The sequence below is a fragment of the Gavialis gangeticus genome, unplaced genomic scaffold (genome assembly GCF_001723915.1).
Source record: "Gavialis gangeticus isolate Ggan-Ray unplaced genomic scaffold, GavGan_comp1, whole genome shotgun sequence".
Lineage (NCBI taxonomy): Eukaryota > Metazoa > Chordata > Crocodylia > Gavialidae > Gavialis > Gavialis gangeticus.
The window spans coordinates 87,689,406-87,712,142 of record NW_017729022.1 but is presented as its reverse complement, the minus strand read 5'-3'; the positions used below and the strand labels follow the sequence as shown (position 1 = coordinate 87,712,142).

The window sequence follows — 22,737 nt, the reverse complement described above, 5'->3', positions numbered from 1 at the left end:
ATGAATCCCACTTTGTGGAAGGATAGGACTATTGTTACATCCTCACCCATTCATTTGTAGGTGTCTAATACAATGTCAGGACACATGGTAAAGTTTTAGGCCCTTTGAGCTTGTTACACTTACGACTTACTCAGATTCCAAAGGGAAAGAGGACAGCTGTAAGACACCCATTTTGTACCACTTCTTTAAATTTAACAGCATCCAGGTGAACAAGGACAATGATAAGGACTGGTTGTTTTTTTCAGGGCTTCAACCTGAATAGGGTATAGCATCTACACCATGTGCTCTTTTCCTTATCTAAGTTACAATGGTACTAAAAACAAGACTGATTCTTTAACACAGTCACATAACAAAGTTTATTGTGCTCTCTTCCTCTCCTTCCTCATTTGGCATCTGCAGCAAGGTCTGTACCCTAGGCAAAACCCTACCAGGGCTTGTGGAGGGAGCAGGGAAAACGGGGGTGTGCTACTGAGTGCCAGAGGAAAAAGTGAGCCGAGTGCAGAAGTCTTACCTTCCCCAGGGATTCAAAAACCCTGGGCTGCTGCCTGCTGTACCATGGTATGGGATCCCCACAGGGCTACCACCCTGGTGCCCCCTCTAAGTTGGCACCCAGCATGGTTACCCACTTGCCCCCACCCCTTGTGTTACTTTTACTACCTGTGCAGGGTGGTAAAACTGTCTCAAGAGAGATTATACTGCAAAGAATTCATGGAGGCCTGTTCTTATGGTCAGACTACGGAACTAGGAGCTGAAGATGTGGACTCTGTTCCTGGCTCTGGTACGGAGTCACTGTCTGACCCTATCATGAGTCACACACCTTTGGTTAAGCCCTCCTGTCTTTTAGGAAGGCAGGGACACGAAGGTGCCTAATATATGAGGATGCTGGGCTGAGTACTTTACTGGTTTTTAGAGGCCTTCAAACCCCCATCTAGAACAGCAGATGCAACTAAGGCTTTAGACAGAAGCAGGAAAATGTAACAATAAAAGGGCTGCAGAATTGTGAAGGCTGCTTCAGGTAAGTGTGAACACTTAGATGCTAAAAGGTGACCTGATTAGAATAGTCACAAAAGCAATCGCCTGCTTCAGTTAATACAGTTCCACATACCTCAATTGCACTTGTGTATTGCTCAAGTCGGCTGTCAATCTTGGAGACAACTGTTGCAGAGTGAGTGGGCTTTGCACCACTGTTTGGGGTAGGGATTAAAAAGAAAGATATGATTACTCTGATCAAGCACTTTCCAGCTTTGATTTAACCTATTTATTTTTTTGTAACTAGCAGTTTATTACTTTACCTCTTCTGAGCGGATTTGTTCAAAAACTCTGCTCGTTCTTCAATCTACAAACAGAAAAAAAAAGTGCTATATATGTTCTTCAATAACATGAGCAGCCTGATACAATATAAGCTGAAGGGTGATACACAACTTTAAAGAGCGAAAGAAGAGAACCAGAAAAGGAGAATCAGCTTCAGATTCAAACCACTGCAGTCACGTAAACACAGGTTTAGAGATAGACTTATATTAGGCTTCTGTTCTGCAAGAAACATGCAAGGTTTAAGGAACTACACATATTCCTTCATTTACATCTCACATAGTCTTCAACACTATCCAAGCACATAATTTTTTCAAGAATAAGTCCCAAGTACAGCAGAGCTGGAAGTAAACGGAGAATAGGTTATGTCACTAAAAGGAACTTCCATTATATCCCAAATTCACTCATCCTTCAAAAGCAGCATGAAAATATAATTGCTTCTTTTGAAAGAGAGGCAAATGCAATACATTTGCCAAAATAGAGATACTAAAAAGCCGTATCTGGAGTTGGGCCACATGTCCCATGCTATGCAGTTTTAATGACAGCTAAGTTAATTTTGAATTCAAAGTGTATTTTGTTCATGTACAATTTGGTCATTTGTGAGTCAATATTTGACAGCTGTTATCACACAGCAGCATCTTGCAAACTGAAATAATTCTCCATTTCTACAGGGAAATCACGTGTCAGCTCCAGTACAGGTGAATTGTGAAGGTTTCAGGAAGATATATTAAACTTCTGAATAGTACAAGGAGAGAGAAAGGACTACAAGGAATTTCAAAGCATTTCATACAAGCTTTGCTTGCATTCTGCGCTTTGGGAAGCCAGAGGCAGATACAACAGCCAGCATAATCAGCTGAAAGGACTTCATAATCCACATCTTTTTTCTCTTCTTATTCTCAGCAGTTATCTGGACTCACCCCTGCTTGATCCTCCCACATCCTATCTCAGGCACTCCCATTTAGGAGTGATAAAACAGAGGTAACTCTAGGGGATATAAATAACCTCCAGTTAGTCCAGAATTTAGGTTAACTGGGATTTTTCAGTTTATCTCTATGTCAATTGTCTGCAAGTTATTTTAATGGTGACTATTGCAGTACTGGTGTCTTTAAAGCTGAGGTAGTGTAAACTAAAGATCATTCATTAAAATGGTTCTAGGATTTCCCCTGCACCCTTCCACACTCAAGCAACATAAAATGATGACCCTTTATTGTTGTGTGAGGACAAGTTGGCAACAACCTGTTCCAACTTTAATACCACTTTAATCAGAGTTAATGTTGGAGTATTTTTAAAGCATCTGTACCATTCCCAGAATGTCTACCTGTAACAATTAGACCATAATTCATGGTTCAAATATTAAAAAGTTCTGTGGAACACAGAAGCCAGAATTCAATCAAGATCACTTGACACTGACAAATTAGCAAAGTAGATCAGTGGTACCAAACACATTTCACAGGCAGATTAGTGGCCTGGGGTCAGCCCATGGGCCCAATCCAGCACATAGGGCTGCATCATCTGACCAATGGGGTTCCCCATGGGCCTGGAAATTTGGCAGCAGGACAAGCAGCAGCAACAACATTAATTAATAGCTGCTATGACTCCAGGAACCACAGCAAATAACATTGCCACTGCACCCCAGCTGCCAAATTTCCAGAGCCATGGGGAGCCCTATGAGCTAGATGACATGGTTCCACGGGCTGGATCTGGCCTAAGGGCCATATCTCAGTCACTCCTGAACTGGACAAATTCCAGTCAGTTCATCTGTGGATAAGGACACATGTACTTCTGGAGCCATTTCAAAAGGGCAGCAGCTGTTACGTTATGGGTAGACAAGCCAGAAATAATTCAAATGTAGTAAAACTGCTCCAACTTTAACTCTAAATGAAGCAGTGCTAAAGGTGGAGCAGTTGTACTACACATTTGTACCCTCTCTGGCTTGTCCACCCCTAACATTTAGGATGTAACAGTTGCTGCCCTTCTGAAATTTCCCCTTTCTGAAATGCTTCCAAATGCATGTGTGTTCACACCCTATGTTTTAGAAGCGTACCAAAAGTTAAGTCCTCATCTAAGGGTATGGACAAACATACATTTGTAGCAGCTTCAAAAGGGAAGGGGGAACTTCTGTGACTGCTACGTATGCATGAGTCTGTAGCAAATGCATCAAAACCACTCCAGCTTTAGCCCTGCTTCATCCAAGGCCAAAATTGGGGCCATTTAGCTACAGGATTATGCACACATACCAGTTACACTGTAACAGCTGCTGCAAGCACTTAAGCAGCTGCTTCTCCTTCCCTTCTGCAGCTGCTACAAATATACATTTGCCCATACTCTAAGAACTAAGCTATACGCAAGGACTGATGCAAAAGATGGACAAATATTATTTGTCCATGTGGGAGCAATCCAAATACTGTACATTTGCTGTTTCTTCAAACAGTCACAAGGTGGCAGCAATACATCAACTAGGGAGGCAAAGATGACTATATACGTTCACACATTTCTTCCTCTGCTATGTTCAACTTTTTAGAAATGGATTTTTACCCAAAAGAAATACAATAGAAGTTTTCATTGGTGAACTGATTTGTGATGTTATCTTAAGCAGGTAAACTCTTTCCAACCATTTTACAATATATCAAGACAAAAATTCAAATGCTGCCTACCAGCAACAAAACCCAGCAAAAAATTAAATTTACTACCAGCCTGTTTGGTGATGGGAAAATGCTACAAGAGAAATGTGGCTAACAACTGAAGGTCAGGTGGGCTTACTTTTTGGCTCTCTTACAAGCAATTATGGTCTGGACAAATATTTAACATGGAGCTGCTCTGTTATTGTAAGAAGCCTGTATTTTCTTACTGCACTTAGTTCTTGATAATAAATATGATCTAAATGGGACTTCTAAAGAAGACTGCTGTACATACACTATAGAAGCAAAGGCTTTGATTTTTCATGAGCTCTGCACAAGCAGATCTATCCCATATCAGTGGGGTGGGGCCTCAATAATTGGTTCATAGAGTCTTCTGGTTGAAAAATGTAATTAAATCTGATATCTAATTGACAAACAGTCCTTCTAAAATTGGTTCCTTTTTTGAGGGTTTAAAGGTGTTTTGCTGCTCTCACACAATTTTTCTAGAGTTTCCTAGAGTTTCACTAAGGCAAGAAGACATGTCCAGCAGTTACCCTTCCTTTCATTATTGGTGTACCACCTTCTCACTCAAACAGGCACACAGCTGCAGCTGAGGATTTGAGGGATAGGGAAGGACAATTGCTGTTTGGGGCAAATGCTAAAAGTAGAGCATGATTCTTAGGAGCTCTTTCTGCACTTGAAAGGGCATCAGGGGTGAGGGAGGGTGGTAGGTGGGGTTCCTGAGAAGGAAAAAAGATAAATGGAAAAAAAGGCAGGAACAGAATTGGAATCCTTAGGACAGGGCATAGTTTTCTATCCTCCAGAATAGGATACTGTAACAGCTAATGGTTGTTGAATTTTCCCTGCTCTCACATGAAGATTTGACCTGGAGCCCTATCCCAGGAGAGCCCTCAATTTAAAAAAAAAAATTTTTGCATGCATTAAAGAGCAATTAATCCATTTGGTCCAAATGCAGTATGGCAACATGCAGAGAACTAAGCCACTCTATCTACCACACACTTAGCACTCGTCATGCATAGAATTAGGAACGTGAGGCACATACGGTAAACAATATTACAAAATAGATCTGTAAAACAAATAGGAAAAGCAAGACGGTTAACATGAATGGCAAACACTTGAAGGATTTCCTGAAGCTCTGACCAGTATTAAACATAATCGCTTTGCTGCAATATCTTTGTAAAGGCCTGTAACAGGGAGTCACAAGCTCCCATTATTTTAAGGGAAAAGCATCAGCAGGGAGGTCCCCAGGTGCCCATTATGCGCTAGCTGCAGGGGAGCAGGCAACCAAGGATCCATAGGCTATTGCAGGGCTAGCAGCCCAGTAAAAAGACAGTTGGGCAGAGATCTGCTTAGGCAGCAAGAGCACTGCTACAGCAGTGCTGAGGTCCAGCCATCAAGCCTAGAAGGAAACTCCTGTGGGTGGCCACCTGACTGGAAGGGGTGGGGCTTTAGACACACATAAGACCAGTGCCTGAGACCAAGCGGGCAGTATGGGCCTGCAGGCAGTAGGAAAAGGAGCTCATGAGCAGGATGGCTGCAGAAGAGCAACTCACTGATACCTCAGCTGCCTTAGGAACCGCAAGTGAGGAGCTTATTGCTTCCAGGGAAGTATTACCCAGTGGACTGAGCATAGCTGTAAGGGGTGAATGAGGAGACCACACTGCAGTGCCCGACGGGCACACCAAGGTTTAGAGTCCTGCCAGGGCAGGTCATGAACCAGAGAAGGCCTGGAGCTGAGAGGGCTAAGGCCATAGCTGGAGATGGATGAAATCAGAGCCAGGTGCCCAGTGCCTGAGAGAGGCAAAAGCACTTCAGCTCCAGCCACCCACAGGGGTTTCCTTCTATGCTTCACAGCTAGCCTGCTGTTCTGGCTGCTGTAGCAGTGCCCTTGCTGCCCAAGAGGCCAGAAAGGGCTACAGCCCAGAAGCTGTGGCTGAGAGGTGCCCAGCCAGAGAAAAAGGGCCAAAGTCAGAAAGGCTGAAGCCCCAACAAAGGCTTGGAGGCCTGCTGTTATAATCAGTAACATCCATGAGACATGGGTGTAGCTATAGGGCTGGAAGGAGACCACAAATAGCCCTTAAAGCAACAGGTGCCCTGGGGGCATGGACGGGCCAGGAGAGTCCACTGAGCGCTTGAGAGGCAGGACTGGGACTAGTGGGATCTGGGAGGGACCTGCTGGTCAAAGGATGGATGAGGGTTCTCTAGGACCCAGGGCAGCCTGTCTTTTTACAAATCAACTAAGTACATCAAGGCATGGCAGGTGAGAGAAAAGGGAGGGTACCCAGGGACAAGAGCCATGTCGCAACCAGGGGGCATCATGGCCACCCCTGGGGGCCTTAATCCTTTTATGAGGCCTATGACCCTTATTTTGTTAACAAAGAATATCTCCCAGACTACGTAAGGCAGAAAAGGTAGCAGGGGCATCATGAAGGCAAATGCATCAGTCTGTGCACATGGGGTAGAAATAACACCCAGTAGCTCAAGAAAATCAGTCCCCATCAGTTGAATTTAAGGATAATCTTCATGAATCAGTATAATCAGAGGCCTACTGTTGCTTCATAGGTGCTTGATATTAAAGTAACAGTCAGATACTAAGGTCCTGGTCTGCTAGTGCCTATGTACATGCATAACTCCGCTCATGGGAATTCTCACCTAAGTCATGCACATGCAAAAGCATTATGTGGGATGAGGCTCTTAATTAACAGAGGTTAAGCATGCAAATGCAAGAACACATATATTTTAATTAAGCTAGAGGAGGAGTTTTCTAGGACTAAGGCACAATCGTGTTTATGCATTTCTCCTCCTTGAAGCCATCCTGTTTATACAGGCTCAGCGATCTACATGACAATCTTCTGTAGAAGTTGTGCAAGACGTTGCTAAACATATTGACAAGGCTAAAGATATAATTTAAGACCTTTGCTTCTAGCCATACAATCACAAATGACATGAGTAGGTTGGTATGGGGAAGGAGTTAACAGAGGATTTGACCCAAAGCATTTACACACTACTGAGGAAAAGATCCTGACTGAATATTCCAGCTATGGCTTGTTTGTTAAAATGGCTCTTGAGAATTTTAAATGGCATACTGAATACTATCAAAACACCACTTTCCAACTGACAACTGGAGCTGTTCCAGGAAAAGCAGCAAATCAAAGACCTATCCAATATTGCATGTAGCTAATGCATGGCAGCCAGCTGTAGGAACCGAGTGAAAAAACACTTTGGGTTCTGGCTCCCAGGAGGAAAGAGCTCTGCCATTAGTCTCCTTGAGCACCAGCCTCCACTGTGGCCCCACTAAACACTTCTTTTGCTTTCTGTTGTCATCAGAACCATTTCTGCACATAGGCCCAATTCACTCCTCAGGTAATCTGGGTCCCTTTGATGAGGGCTGAATTTGGGCCATCTGTTCAAGAGGGAAATAATAGGGAGGGAACTAAACCTAGAGAAGAGGTTCTTTAAAAATACTGTTCTTTAAAATGTAATCTTATGATCCAGTAACACTAGCAGAGAGAAGAGAGAAGGAAGGGAGAATATCTCTTATAAATCAGTAACTTGTATGGGGTCAAATTCTTCCCAGTCAATGCTCTAATTCTCAGCTCTTGCCTAAATAAGCAATGAAATAAAGAAAGATATCTTCCTTTTTTCCTTTTTTTACTACACGTCTCAAGTCCTGTTAGGTCACAGCTGCCAGCTCTGCAGTTAGCCTGGCATTTCAGAGATGGCTGCCACACAATCCCTTTATTCCCCTATAAGACTTCTGCAGCAAGGAGTTGGAGAACCTCCAAGACTACAGCTCTGTCATAGCTCCCGCCCACACTCAGCCAGCAGGTTGGAGTTCTTCCCATTTCAGCTCCACCCTGGTTTTGTTTTCCTGTCCAACTGCAGACTCAGACTATGGGGGTGGGGCTCACTACACCCAAAGGAGACTTCATTTTTTAAATCTTCTGGCTTCTCTTAATCAACTTGGGGAAAGGACAAATGAGGGAGACACAGGTCAATAACAGCATGTATGGTTTTCACCCCAATAACATTCCTGAATGGACTTGTCCATTGTGGAAGGGCTGTGCACTCCTGTATCCATTTGTGCTGTGTACAACTTGAAAAGGTCCCCAAGAGACTCTGTTCCCAGGTGGAGCAACAAAACTTGTTCTACCCACCCCAGTAAGAGGTTCCCAAAGGAAGAAGGCAAGTACAGTAGTGATCCTGCACTGTTACAATAGTCTAAAGGGTCTGTACCAGTCCCAGCAGCGATGAGCAGGGGAAGGAACAAGCTGCCTCTCCTCTGTCCCTGTGCCAGCAAGGAATCTGGCATTCATTCTCTTTACATTTTTATTCCTTATTGTCACATAGGAAAGAACTCAACCCTCATGTTCTCATCTGAGGGATTCCATTCTACACCCAGTTTAGCTTCCCCAGTGTCATAATCATCCCCTTCAAATCCTGGATCCACCATATCCTCTCTCCTCTGCAACTAAGCACCCAGTTGCTTCCAGGCCCCCTACTTTCCTCTGTTCAGGCAGTGATAGCAGCCTCAAAACTCTCTGCTGTATTACTAAAGCAGAGAGATCTTAGGCTTCAGCAATATGTTTTTATTTAACTGTTACATTAACAACATAAATTGTTGGGTGATTTCTGGAGTCTGCTCAAAAATCAGAGATCATCACAATGGTCCCTTCTGGCCTTCATACATATTTCTTACCCATGGACAACCTAACAGACAAAGCTAGATTCCATGTTATACTTGACCTCTAAACTATGTTGCTCAGTCTTGGTTTCTAGACTACTCTACCAATGCATAAATGCAGCAGAGCCATAGCTGGTACAGCTTGCTCCCAAGGCAGCAGACTCATACCTGATAGGGTTTGTGCCCTGAGGTGCTGAAACGAAGCCATGGGAGGGGGTTGAGGTTCCTACCATGTGGAACAAAACAGAAGCAGGACACAACTGTGAAGGGAGGCATCACCTCCACCAGTCAAGTTAACCCTCCCCTTGCCTTGAAACTGTTGTAGTTTCATGTGGCAAACAATGGTCCCAAACCCTTAATTTGGCAATAGCTGCAGGGCTAGGGAATGGTTAACTTGGCTCTTGGAAGCAACATCTGACACCTCTCCTCCCAGCAGCAGCATCTCCCATAGAGAGGGGGTTGCAGGATTGAGAAGGGAACTCCTGACCCCACTCCACTCCATACCGCTGAAGCTTTGAGCCCCCTGCCTCCCAACTTTATTCCAGTACCCCCCATAACTGAGCACACAGAACTTGATGGAAAATTTAAGATCTACGTTTCTCTTTTTTAAAGAAACTATAATTTTTACCAAAGCCATTTTGTGAAGATCCAAAATGGTGATTAAAAAATATCCCCTCTTCCTTTACCCCTGGAAAACTCAACATTTTTCAATCCTCACATTGAGGAAAGATAAAAAAACAGTCATGTCATTCATCAGCTAGGCATATGAAATACATTTTAAAAAAGACATCCTAATGCATATAAAAGAGGGGAAGAAACAGCTCATATAAGGAAGAATTTGCACAGTGGTCCTGATTTCTAGCAGCTGGAAACCTGGAATGATGCTTTTGGTGGTGTAGTTACTGAAAAGTCTCTAACTCAATCATTAAGCTTGATTTGAGCTAAGCAATGAAAATTGTGAAGCCTGACATTCTTAATTTCCAGGGGTTTATGCTCTGTTCTCAAGTTCCAGATTTAGATACACCTGAAAAGTCAAAACAAAGCTCAGTCACATCCTACCGGTCATTGGGTTTCATGTCATAACTTAGAGTTGGATCCAAATCGATGTAGATGAACCAAATGTGCAGATCAGCAGGGAAGTTGGGATTCTGTGAGCAAAACTATTATTGATTTTAAAAGGACTTCTGAATATTAAGTTCATGGTCCAAGTAGTTCCTTTCTCAGCTATAAAACACCAACTTAACCTTCTAATAAAGCCTGAATTCATCAGATAAAACCCAGACCCCAACTGACAAAATCCCCATTGATGTTAGTGGGGTCAAGATGTCACCCACAGATTTTAAAGCCAAAATGAGCTGCTGTAATAATCTCGTTAAACTTCCTGGATAATCCCAGCCACAACAAGCCAACCAGAAATTCCTGAAGTAGAGAAAAGAGGTTCTATCTGCTACTTAACTCTGCTGTCTCCTTTTCTCTCACAAGCTTAAGGAAAGGTACTGTGACACCCAGAAGATTGCCTATGTCTATCCCAACCATGCAGTTGGTCCAATCAAAGGTATCACCCTAAAGAATTCTTGCCTCTTGTGTATTTCCTGGACCATCACAGCAACAAGATCACCTCAACATTACTTGTAGCAGAGAAAGTTAATCTTCCTTGCCATATAAAGGAAACACTAGCAAGCACAATAACTTGTAGCTGAAGCTTTAAAAGGGGATAAATTTATGCTATAATCTCTGTAGGCATGTCTACACATGCCTTTACTGTGCATGAATAAAATCTGGTGAAGTTTGCGCTGGAGTTTATTTCTCCCAGGTGTGCCATATGCATGTACAGTCAGGACCACGGTAATCTGAGCGGGGCAGAGCAGCCCCAGCTGGCAGAGGGCCCCAGGGGTCAGCCTGCCAGGACAGGGCTGCACCTAGCTCAATGTGCTGCAGAGAGCCTGGTTAGGGCACGAGTACTTCAATGTGGGGATAGCGAGCAGGAAGGTCCTGCACTGAAGTACTCTCATGTCCCAAACAGCTCTGTCAGCATCTATACATGCATTGCAGCAGAGTGAATAACTCCACCACAGGATAATTCTTGTATCTGGCAGTACTATCCTACAGCAGAGCTAATTAGATTACTGCAGCCTAATAGCACATGTAAAGCTAATTAGGCAGCTCCACAGTAAACATCTCATGTAGACGTGCCCTGTATGGGGATACAGTGTCCATGTCTACATGAGATGCTTACTGCACAGTAGCTTGTTACTATTGCGCAGTAGTGTCTCTGGGTACGAACCATGATGTGATGCTACTGCACAGTAGTAAAGAGCTACAGCAGTAAGTCTCACCCTGGCAACCATGCCAAGATGCTACTGAGCAGAGATGCATTGTGGAGTCATTTAATACTTAGTTATGCAAGTACTAAATGACTGTGCAGTCAGCATCTCATGTAGATGTGGCCAGTTTCACCCAGGGGGGAATACATTTAATCTGAATGTAAATGATGAGTTCCCTGTGGCCATATGTTCACCACAAATGCTAAGGGGAAAAAAGATCAAAATTTGGACGGAAGAAAAGTCCATTTCCAATCCTTCTCCCACTTCCTTCTATAAAAAAAACAACATTACTGACATATATGTTAACTAACCGTATCAGTTTATCATTTTGAACACTAACATTTTTCACAGCTATTTTCTCCAAAAGTTATAGAAAGGCTTCTTTCTTGGATGATGCCTAATTCATACTCTAGATAATATTCAGACAGAGCTTAACTATTTTTCCAGAGATGAGCTGAAATTGCAAAATCTGGCCCTGTATTTCAATCATCTGTTTTTTGTTAAGGCCCATTTGCAAAATTCAGATCAGGATCCTGAGTGAGATTATGAGTTACCTTAAAAGTTAGGGGTATTCATATACACAATTTTTATCACAATTCCCCCTTTTTATTTACTTATAATGTAGGACTTAATGCTGATGTTACCTTGAGAGATGAGCCTTTGGGACTGAAACACTTAAATGGCTTTTTGTCCTCTGACAAGCCATCTTCAGGCATCTTCTGACGTTTCTCAGCAGCTTCAGCCCTTCTCCTCTCAATCTCTTCTTTCAGCCTCCTCTTCTCCTCCTAAAATGGTATACATAAACTGTTGGTCATTTGTTTTCTTCAAGATACCATAGTGTCATCCTCAACACCTTAAATTCCCCAAAGACAGTTACAGGATTTACAAAAAATAGACCCCCTATGTCTGTGACCTATTTCAGTTCTAGTAATTTATTTATGCGCATGTAATGCACTAATCTACCACAGTATCAAGTGTGTCTGTAGGGAGACAGGGTTAATCTATGCTGCATTCATTTATTCCCACAAAGGCCTTGCTTGCATAACTAAATATGCTGCTGTGGTCCTGTGTTTACTGAGACAGCAACATTTTAAAAAATGCTATCTCATGAAAGACTGGGATTTAAGAAGCTGAATGTTGTTTTAAAACTATTACACATGGGTTAAAAATGCTAATTAAAACCACATTTAATGTGACTCTGAGTCACAATATTGATGTTTTCAAGACACTAAATCAATCTGACCCTTTGCCCAGAAAAGAAAAGGGACAGGAACCACTTCCAAGTTGCCTAAGAACAGGCCCCGAACCAGCACCACTCAGTCCCAGCAAACTCTCAAAACAGATTCATTCTGCAGCCTCATTTCTCCCCCTCTAAGATTCATTGACTTGGAACCATAGCACAAAGGTTAATAGGTATCTACCTTATATGTGTAAGGAAGACTTATGTATGCCTAGTAATCTGAAGATGAAAACCACTATGAATGAATAACAGGGTTATTCTTTTGTAGGTGTAACAGGCTTATCTTTCAGAGCTTGGGTTGAGTCCCAGGCCTGAGATCCTACTGTTTTGATTGGTGGAGCTCATCCACCAATCAGGAGGCAGCAAGAGAAATAACATCACGCCCCTTTCCTGAAGTGGGGGGGAAGAGAGCTCCCCCGGACCTGATTGAAGACTGCAAACTGTCAGGTCCGGAAGACTTCAGGGGCGGAGCCCTGGAGTGTATAAAAGGGGTTGCGTGCCCAGCCCGGGGGAGAGGCGTTAGGGACAGAGAAGAGTACAGAGTGGGGCTTAGAAGAGCTGAGGAGAGCTGCTCAGCAAGGTGAAGCAGCAGCCCAGGAAGAGCCCCTGGAGGCTTCTATCAGCAGGGAGCGGGGGACGGCTCCAGTGGTTAGGCTCTCAGTGCGCAGCATGGTGCATGGCGTCCAGACCCTGGGAGCTGCGTGAGGCAGCTCAGGTCTGCAACCTCTGGCGTGCGGCCAGAGACACGGTGCACAAGCTGGTGCATGGAGCAGGATCTTTGGAGCCCCTGGGGCGGCTCCAGTCCTCAATTCTCGGAACGAGGCTGGGAGCTTGGTGCAGGAAGTGCTGAACAGAGGATGAGAGACCCTGGGAGCCGCTTGAGGCGGCTCGGGTCTCCAACTGCTGACACGGGGCAGCAGCTCAGTGCAGACTATGCTGCCCAGAGGGTCCGGGAACAGGGCCAAGCCCCAGTGCTACACAAGGCTGTCCAGGCCTCCAACCCCTAGCACAAGGCGAAGCACTCACTACACACAATGGTGTATGTGGCCCTATGCCAGGATGGCAGCAGCAGAGTCAGGTGGCAGGAAAACCCAGTGGGGAACAGAGCTTGACCTGAAGAACAAGAGGCAGCACTCTGGGACTGTGGAGTAGTAAGTTACCTCGGAGAGAGGGCCTCCACAGGGGAGGGCCCCCCCCAGCTCAACCCAAGGGTTGCAAAGGGGCACTGCGTGGGCTGCTCCTTGGTGATAGCGGGGGAGTTTAGGAGTCTTTGAGGTCTTCCTCTCCTTTTTCTTTCCCCCCATCTCCTTTCCTGTAGTGGTACCTTGGGAGTGGGGCCCCTGCACTGGAGGGCACCCAGGGAGTCTAAGGACTGCTGATTATATTTGTGGACTGTGCCTTACAGTTTATGGGAATAATTTGAAGTAATAGTTTGTATATGAATAGAGTTATAAGGTTGCCCAATCAATATCCTTTGGTCTGGTTTGTTCTATTGTTCATCAATATTTTAAATGATAACTGGGTGTGTATATATTTGCGTGCGTGTGTGTGTGTGTGTGTGTGTGTATATATATATATATAAATATAAAATAGGGTTTGTTGTTTTGTAAATATGTACATATATATATAATCTATGTCCTTATCCTTTAATGGTTTTGTTGTAATAATAAATCTGTATATAGTTAAGTAATTGATTGATTGGACCTGACTCTATAAGGGACAGAGGCAGCTGCTGGGGTGTTGTGTCCCTCTACAGCACACTGCCCTGCCAATAATTCCCTCAATTGGAGAGGGAAGTACAAACCCAGGTACACCCAGGCTACAAAGGGATATTTTGAAGGTTGTCAACTGAACTACAAGCAGGGCAGTTCTTCTTAGTTCTCTGAACCAGGATATGCCGTACTACTGCAACAAGCTGAGTACTCTTAACTTATGGAGTTCTTCAGTGGACCAGTTGGGAGCTCAACACATTGCAGGAGCAAGCTGCTCCTTCCAAGCACTAAGTACTGTTATTGTTAGCCCCCAAAATCAAAGTTTATTTTCTGTATGGTTTACATCTCTAATTTACATGCCAGAGATCTGAACATCCTGTTTAAAAAGACTCACTTGCCAGGGGAAACAGAGAAAAACAGATGCATTTTGGTATTTAATATTAAATTCAGCAAGAATCTCTTTCTAATGAAATCCAGCCCAGCGTAACCCCAGGATTTAATCCCACCCTCAGCAAACAAACATCTGCTTTGCCATTTTCCAGACACTTGCATACACAGAGGAGCAGGATTCTAGTAGTTTGAGCTATCACATGCCAGAAAAAGACTTCCCAAATAAACAAAGACCTGTGTTCCCGCAGCACCACACCTGAAGGTTTTGTTTGTTTGTTTGTTTTTTAATACACTGATCATAGGAAATTCAAGACAACCACAGATAAAAATCTTTGTCCCAATTATTAGATTAGAGTCTTGCCATCGACCTCAATGAAGTTGGCATTTCACCCACTGGTCCTACCCCATTTTAGAGATTAGATCCAGATTTTACTGGTTCATGAATGTGATAACATGGCATAATATCAGATGCAAGGTCTGAGGTTAAAAGTTCCAGAATCAGTCTGCGATTAGTTCAGTTAGTCTGCCTGAAAGCTATGCCCACTGTGCTAGGCCCTCTATTGACACATAAGTAAGAGACAGTCCTTCTGACAAGAAGCTTGCAGTCCAAGTAAACTACACAGACCAGATGTGGTAAAGGAAGAAATAGCACAGAGAGGTCATGTGACTTGTCACAGTCTCATCAGCAACCCCAGAGTTAGGAATAAAAGTCAAGTTTTAGCCCTGCCAATCTGGTAGACCTTGGGTGCATCTACATGTGCAAATGCTGCAGAGTGGGTTTACTCTAGAGTAATTTATCCTAAAGTAAACCCACCTCAGGCATGCACCTACGCATGCGTGGATGCAAAAGCACAGTTGCTGCTCCTGGCAGCAGTCTGCTCCCGCCCCCTCTTGCCCTTCACCAGCCCCCTCCAGCATCCAGGGAGAACTCTAGGCTCCCCCTGGGTGCTAGCCCAGGTGCTGGCAGGAAGCACAGGGCCAGGAGGCAGCTGTCACCTAGCAGGGGCTGTCAGATTGCTCCCTGTCCCCAGGAGCTGCCTGCTGCTGGCGTGGGCTACACCACTGGAGCCTGGGTAAGAACAATGTCCCCCTGCCGCAGCAGCAGGGAGTTCTCCACCCCTCAATCGAGGGCAGGGGACTTGGAAAGTGGGGAGGGGCAGGTCCCAGCCCTCTACACCAATCTGCTGGTGGGGCAACTAGCAGTAAGCTCCTGGCTGGGTGGGGATTACTTGAGCAGAGCTGGGGCTAGGAGCAAACTCTCAGCCTGTTCCCAAACTCCTAGCCCCTGCTCCATGATCGCATGTGGGGAGTGGGGGCTGAGAGCTCCCTCACTTTCACACTGCTTTTCCTTAGCTACTTCCTTGCTTCTCATCCCCATTGATTTACTATCCAAGAGTATACCTCACTTCTGTTACTGATATTTAATTAAAGACGAATGGAACTGAGTTACTTTCAGCATCAGTAAGGGAGTCCCAAGGTCTGGTGCTGGACATCCCTTTGTGCTATTATGCCATTACCTCTTCTCTGGCTTTTCTCTCAGCCTCTTCCTGTTTCCTCCTCTGCTCCTCCTCCTCAAGGACCTTCCGGCGCTCCTCACGCTTTTTCTTCAGTTCCTCCAGCTCCATGGCTGCCTCCTGTTGCTTTTCCTTCAGCTTCTCAAACTCTTCACTCTCATTTTCCCCTCGGCGACGACGCAGCTCCTCTAATCTTTTGCCAGCTTCAAGCTGAGATGCTGGCTTGGCTTCTTCAGCATCTGCAGTTGCTTTCAGGTTGGAGCGGCTGAGGAAGAGACAGGCACAGGTGAGTATGCCACAGGTTTTTCTTTCCTGGCTAGAATTACCTATTGTCATAAGAACTTGACACGCAAAAGTTCCTCCTTACAAGATCATGTGTTCCTCATAAACTCTGTACTAACTTGATAGGTTTATCAGGTATGCTGAAGTATTTAGATGCACTCATCTGCCTTCCACTGACAAGAGTGAAAGGGAAGGGAGAAAGTGTCCTGCATGCTTGGGGATGCATCGTGCTACCTTTAAACTAAGACACATACATTTCACCTCTTTCTTGGAAATAACTTGGTCTTTATTTTGGAAATATTCATATCCGCTGTGCTTTCTTTGTTTGAGATCTATTTTATTTCATCACCACCTTCAAAGTATATAAGCCGCTGTGTTTGTGTATATGTATTCTATAACTGGGGAGCCGTACTTCGGGAGTTAGCTTCTAAAAGCATATATGAAGAAAATGATTCAGGAATCCAAGGAAAGGCAATGAGTTATTTGTCTCTAAATTTTTCTAAATAGGACGTGCACATACAAAAGAAAAACACAGCAGCAATGCATTGTACGGAACACAGTATTTTAAGATATGCATAAGCCTTTGCTGTCTAAGGTGAGTGCCATTATAACAACATATAACATATAAGATAACAGATAATACACGCATTTGGCAAATATCATAAAAAAGAAAAGGCCATTTGATTCCAGCATAGTAATGACAAATACAGTTCTTGCTGTTCCACCATATTTCAGTAAAAGATACCTCACTAATTTAAGGCATTATTGTCTTGGACTCTAGGCTGGCCGACATATGTATGTAAACTTTCTTTGAAATTTCCTGGGAATTTTGACTTTTTTAAATGGGTTTACAGATTTTTTTTTCTTAAATGCTTTGCCTCCCCACCCCTGAGAGAAAGATTATTCACAACCAGCTTTAATGCAGAGAAATTTAAGGACATTTTAAAAAATGCCCATTTCTTGTGAGCAATATGAATACATTTTTCCCCAGAGTGTTAAACAGCTCCATCTAGTTATACATTTCTCACATCAGTACTTTGCTAAATACTTGCTCCTGGAAGTGTGTCTTCACTACTACTGACAGAGAGACACATACTTGACAGTTTCACCATGCTACTTACAAGAGATGGGAAAGGGGCATGTATTTGGCTTTTATTTCTTCCCTGTCCTTCAGGCTCTAAGAAGATACAGATTCTAAATACTCCATTAATGAAACCACAGGGTTGCAAAACTGAACACACAAGAGCCAAAAGCACAAACATCAGTGTTTCCCACAGCAATATTAAGTAAGCAGCGACATTACAGAGATAACAACAAATAAGCATTATAAATACTGTCTCAACATGTGGCTTAATGAAAAGGGCCTCAGTTCTGCAAGGCATTCTTCACACTTGGAGACTCAAGCAGCTACATAAAGACCTAATAAATTCACAGGAGCTGCCATGGACTCAATCCAATCTTGGATTAGAATCCCTTCAGGCAAATCCATGTACCTATACAGTCCCCCATTAACTTCAATGGAATTTTGTGCTATCAGACTACACTGCATCACTTGCAAATTGTATTGTTAACATATGATGAAACATTGAACATGAACCTTTAATAGAGTTAATACTGCTAGGAGCATCTTAACTTTCACCATTTCAGCTCTATAACAAGCCTTTTATTACTACATATTTGGGTTCCCCCAACATAATCCAGCAGACCGCTGACCCACTTCAGCACCAGACCCTTCATTTGAAATAAAAACAGCCATTTATTTTATTTTCCTTTTAAATTCAATCTTTTAGAGTCTGATCCTACAAGCTCTTAGTACAGATGGCCAACAGGGATAAGCACCATTGCTTAGACTAGTGCGTGACCTGGCACTTATTTTATAATGTATCTACTTAGTAGTAAAAAAATCCATTTTAACCAGGACCATAAATTCCTGCAAGGCAACTGTTAAAACAGGTATTCAGGACACTCTCCTGGCAACTGGGAAATGTATCTGAATCCCACTCTTGTGACATTAAATTGTGCAACCCCGTGGTTTCATTAATAGAGCATTTAAAATCTAGCACTTTTTAATGCCTGAAGAACAGAGAAAAAAATAAAAAACACACAATCCCCATCTCTTGTGTTTCTATTCCTCCTGGGTGGGATAAACCTAGAAGTCAGGTCTTTGTCTTCCTGGGCAAGTGCTCTTATCACTAGACTGCAAGGCAAAAGGTGGGCACTACCATCACCAGCTCAAGAAGGAACAAGGGAGAGGCTGTGCTTCACACTGAACTCAGCGCTGCTGTCAGATAGACTGTTCTGAATCATACACCTCCTCCTTGAGTAACCTAGTGCTTCCTTGCATCCCTAAATCAAATTGCTTAAGCTCGAAAAGGAGAGTTCAGCCACACCCCCCTGCTTAGCATACTTATTAGCTACCTGTAGGCTAATAAGGCCAAATGACTGGATGGATGACCTGGACCTTGTGTGGTATCTAGATCTCCCCATTCACTCCATAAGAAGCCTAGACACCTGACCTGAGTGATCTGGATCCTCCTGGGACAAGACATCTACTTTTTAGTCATTGTGACATCACCATGCAGGAAACTTAGAGGTTGATACAGGATCTAGCCTTTAGTCTTGGTTTGTTCCTCTAGCCCCAGTCAGGGAGAGAAGTCCCAGTTATTTTGCTGTTTCTCATTCTCTAAGCAGTCATGGCAGTCAGCCTATATTGACTTTGACAGATATGTGGTCTAATCAAGATATATCAAGTCATTCAGTACTTCCCAAACCTTGTGGGTTTATGCCCAGCACAGTAAAGTCGGCATTCCCACTACTCTTACTTTAGCCACCACCACCAAACTCCTTTACTGCCAATTGCTGTTGATTCCCTTTGCCAGAGACAATCAGTGGCAATGACTGAATGGGAGCAGGGGGCAGGCAACAAGAGTGGCTAAAGTAGGGGAGCACTGCTGATTGCCACTACAATTCATACACAGCCTCCCCTAGAAACCTTTTACACACAAACTAGGGGGACACACCCCACACTTTGGAGAGTGTGGAAGTTTCCTCAAATAATCCCTAAAATAAAAGTTTGGTTTGACAGTATTATTAAATGTAGCACTGAAAATAGTAACTGTTTACCAAGTCTCTTAACCAGTAACTGATCTATTTTATGTCAGTAACGTAAGAAGTTACTAAGGATCAGTTTCTGTCCTCTGTGACATCTGTGCAAATAAAGTAACTTCACTGAAATTAATAGAGTTATTCCAACCTTGCAGTGCTATAAAACTAAGGGTGTATAACAGTCTCATTTTTTTCTGACTCCATGCAAAGTGGGGTGAATACTTTAGCTGAAAAACAGATAGTACGTCTTTCTTACTGAGAAGAGGTTTTTAAGCTCCTAATCATGTACATCCAAAAGCTACTCTTTCTAACTTCTTTTATTAACAGGCTATATGTAGGATTTTCCTTGCTGTTTATGCATATTCTCTAGTAGGACACAATAATTGGCACAATAATTATCTTGCCCCTCATACTTTTTTTCCTCTCAGGCTCTTTGCTTTCAGCAGATTCTGGGGATCTCAGCCCCCTGCTGTCAACATCAAGAAATCAGTACTGAGATACCGAACAGAGGAAGAACTTCAGAAGTGCCTGTTTGGTGCTAAGAAATGGAAGCCAATTGCCAGCCTTCATGCAGGGGGAGAAAAAGCTGGTTTGAAAGAGCCAAACATGACAGAGCAATGTGAAAAATGCATTACAACATGCTTAGGATTTCTGTACTCCTGAATAAGAGCTGAGAAAAGGGGCAGGTGGCAGGAAAATGGGAAAGGGGAGCCACAAAATTAGTTTTTCCAGAAATCCTCTTGTTGACCAGGACAGAGAGAAGGGGCATAGATAATGCTTCTCTTTAGCCTCAGGTGTGTCTGGTTTTATTTCTTACCAGTGCAATTTAAACTTAGCATATAGAGTCTGCTACTGCTGCGCTAGCACCACAGATGGTTACATACTAAAGCTAGACATCAAAATTAGTGGATTTTGGGGGAGAAGGGAAATAGAAGAAAGATTCCCATCTTATCACTAAATGTTGCTACAGAGACCTATGCTCAACATGAAATAAAACAAACAAAGAAGTTACAAGGAGAGTTTTAGAAACATTTCACATGTTCATTGTGATTTGACCCAACACTGGACAGGTGAAGAGAACTCGTTTTCTTCTGTTTTATGGCATATGAATCCCCCTCTTTCCCAAGTGTAGCAGATATCTCAGACAACATTATTTTCCTGAACATGCCTCTTTAAAACATTTTGACCAGGAGTAGTTTTTCTTCTACAAAATAATTATTTACATATAAAAGCCATTAAACTTGTGGTTTGCTACAATAAACAATTAAGAGATAAACTCTTAAAAAAGGTTACCATCTGGACACTGCTTCATATTGTTTATACAGAGTCTGATTTAAAGCAGGTGTGTAACTGGAAATGGGTTATTCTCAGTAAAGGCTTAGCTCATGTGACAAGGATATAAAAGCTCAGCCCTAAGGTCAATCTTTACCTTAATGCAGACTACAAAAATATGAAGTTCATTAAGAAAGCAAAAGTTTAGCAGATGATGGAAGAAGATTAAAAAACAAATTGCTGATCCCTAGAGACAGAGTGAGGTGTTTGCTTTTTTCTATTCATTACCCAGCTATGCACATCTCATTTCATTGCTACAGCAATGTGCATAGAATTCTATTAAAAACCAACCTGAGACCCTCAATTCAATTCTAAAAAAACTAATAAATATCATAATTTTTATGTTCGATGTTGGAAACCTAAGTCTTGGACTACACAGCTGAAAAGTACTGTAACAGAGACCCATAAGAGGCAACAAGACAACTAGCTCTACTCCGATATAAACAAATCCAGTGTTCATGTGAATCTTACCCAAAAATATTCTCAGTATGTTTAAGTTTGTGGGTAGTAAGTTCCTGGACACGTTCTCCATTCTGTGGCTTCGATTCAGGAAGTCCTTTCTTACGATCCCAGCTAGCCTTAAGTTCATCCTTAGGTGCTTTTTCTTTATTAGCCTTGTCATCTTTTATCTGCTCAGAAGATACCATAAAGAATACAAGCGAAGAAAAAGACTCACAGTTAGACATTCAGGGTAACTGAAGAGGAGAGTGTTTCCTGCAGTGAAGGGGCAACTAGGAATGCTGGGCACCTAAGCATGCATCTTCAAATCTTTTACAGCAAACATCCTGTAAAGTTCTAAAATGTTATCTGCAGCCACCCTCTTCTGATCTACCTTACAACTGAAGACAGCTGCAGTTACCTGCATTGCATGCAAATCTGCTGCACAAAATGCTACTACTGCTATGTAACCCAATTAAAATGACACCTGTCTTGACTGCTATCCTGTCCCATCCCCTTGCCCCTCATGTTTTAGCTCATTTACCTGTTGCACATCATCTGACTCTCAGACTATGAACACTGTAAGAGAGGGAATGCCTTTGTTGTTTGTTCATATAGCTGTAACTACAATGGGTTATTAGGTGATTCTACAATAGAAATAATAATCATAATAAATTGTTAAACTAACTCAGCAAAAGCAAGTGTTTGCTATCCAGATGTAGCCAATACAGTCACCTGCACAGCAGATGTGGGCTAACAGGATGTACTGGGTGCTTTCAGTGTCACAGCAGGTGCCTACTAGTTGGCTACTACAAGCATCATTGCCAAGTAGTTCAATGATCATTAGGCCATAGCCAAATGTGTTTTGGTTTTTTTTACCAGTGTGCAATTCTAACGCCCCCATACTAGGTTACAGACCAATCACTGACTAGTAGTGGAGGGTATTATCCAATGTGCAGCTCCAATTCTAGAAAGAAGCAGATGTTCTCTCCAAAAACATTGAGGCAAAAATTCTCTTCCCCCCTCCAGGACTTCACTTTATATTATTTGACTGAGATTCAAAAAAATTAATGTATTGGTTTCACTCCCTAATCCCCATCCAGAAAATGTTGGTCTTAAAAGTATTTACCATGGCCATCCACGGCCTGACCCCAGCATGCTGAGTCATGCTTGGATGCTGATGAAAAGTGCAGGAGATGGCAATTGATTTGAGTTCTTCTGTTATGTGGGCAGAATTATTCCCACAAAGTAAATTAGCTGGACCAGGAGCCAAATAAGTTTTGAATTGCAGGGAAGAAAATAAAAGTGTTAACCCGAGAAAATTTTCCTATGTCGGCAGAAGGCTCTATTGGGCAGGCAGAACGTATTTTCTTTAAAGAACTGATTTGAAAACCATTTAGAAAGCTGCCCCTCTGCATCCTCCTGCCGTTCCATCTGCTAAATGAAGAGAAAAATAAACTCTGACCTAGAGTGGGACTAGACACAATTATCCCTTCCTGAAGGCATCCCCGCCCACTTTTCAAAGCAGGATCCTCTTAGGGAGCCTTACAAAGCATCTGACAAGATGACTGAACAGCTGGAATCTCCAATACCAGCTCTGCCTGTCACTAGGATCAAAAGCTGTTTGTTCATTTGTATAAACACATATGACGTGACAGCTGAAATGTGGCGTGCACTGAAAGCGGGGGGAGGGCAGCTTGGATGTCACGCAGGAAACAGCCCACGCTTTGGACAGAGCGCGTGCCTAGCTGCGTGGTCAGGGCCTCAGG

General features: G+C 43.1%; 1 protein-coding gene across 7 annotated transcripts in view; it reads right to left on the bottom strand.

The window, feature by feature from the left end:
• Nucleotides 1-22,737, bottom strand: part of CALD1 (caldesmon 1) — a 369,831-nt gene that overhangs the window by 14,947 nt on the left and 332,147 nt on the right. For all 7 annotated transcript variants that reach the window (XM_019515575.1, XM_019515574.1, XM_019515577.1 and 4 more), the window contains 5 exons: nt 21,002-21,159; nt 15,815-16,076; nt 11,600-11,740; nt 1,293-1,336; nt 1,106-1,184 (listed from right to left, as the gene is read on the bottom strand). In XM_019515575.1, coding sequence (XP_019371120.1) covers nt 1,106-1,184; nt 1,293-1,336; nt 11,600-11,740; nt 15,815-16,076; nt 21,002-21,159 — 684 coding nt within the window. The remainder of the gene's footprint in view (nt 1-1,105; nt 1,185-1,292; nt 1,337-11,599; nt 11,741-15,814; nt 16,077-21,001; nt 21,160-22,737) is intronic.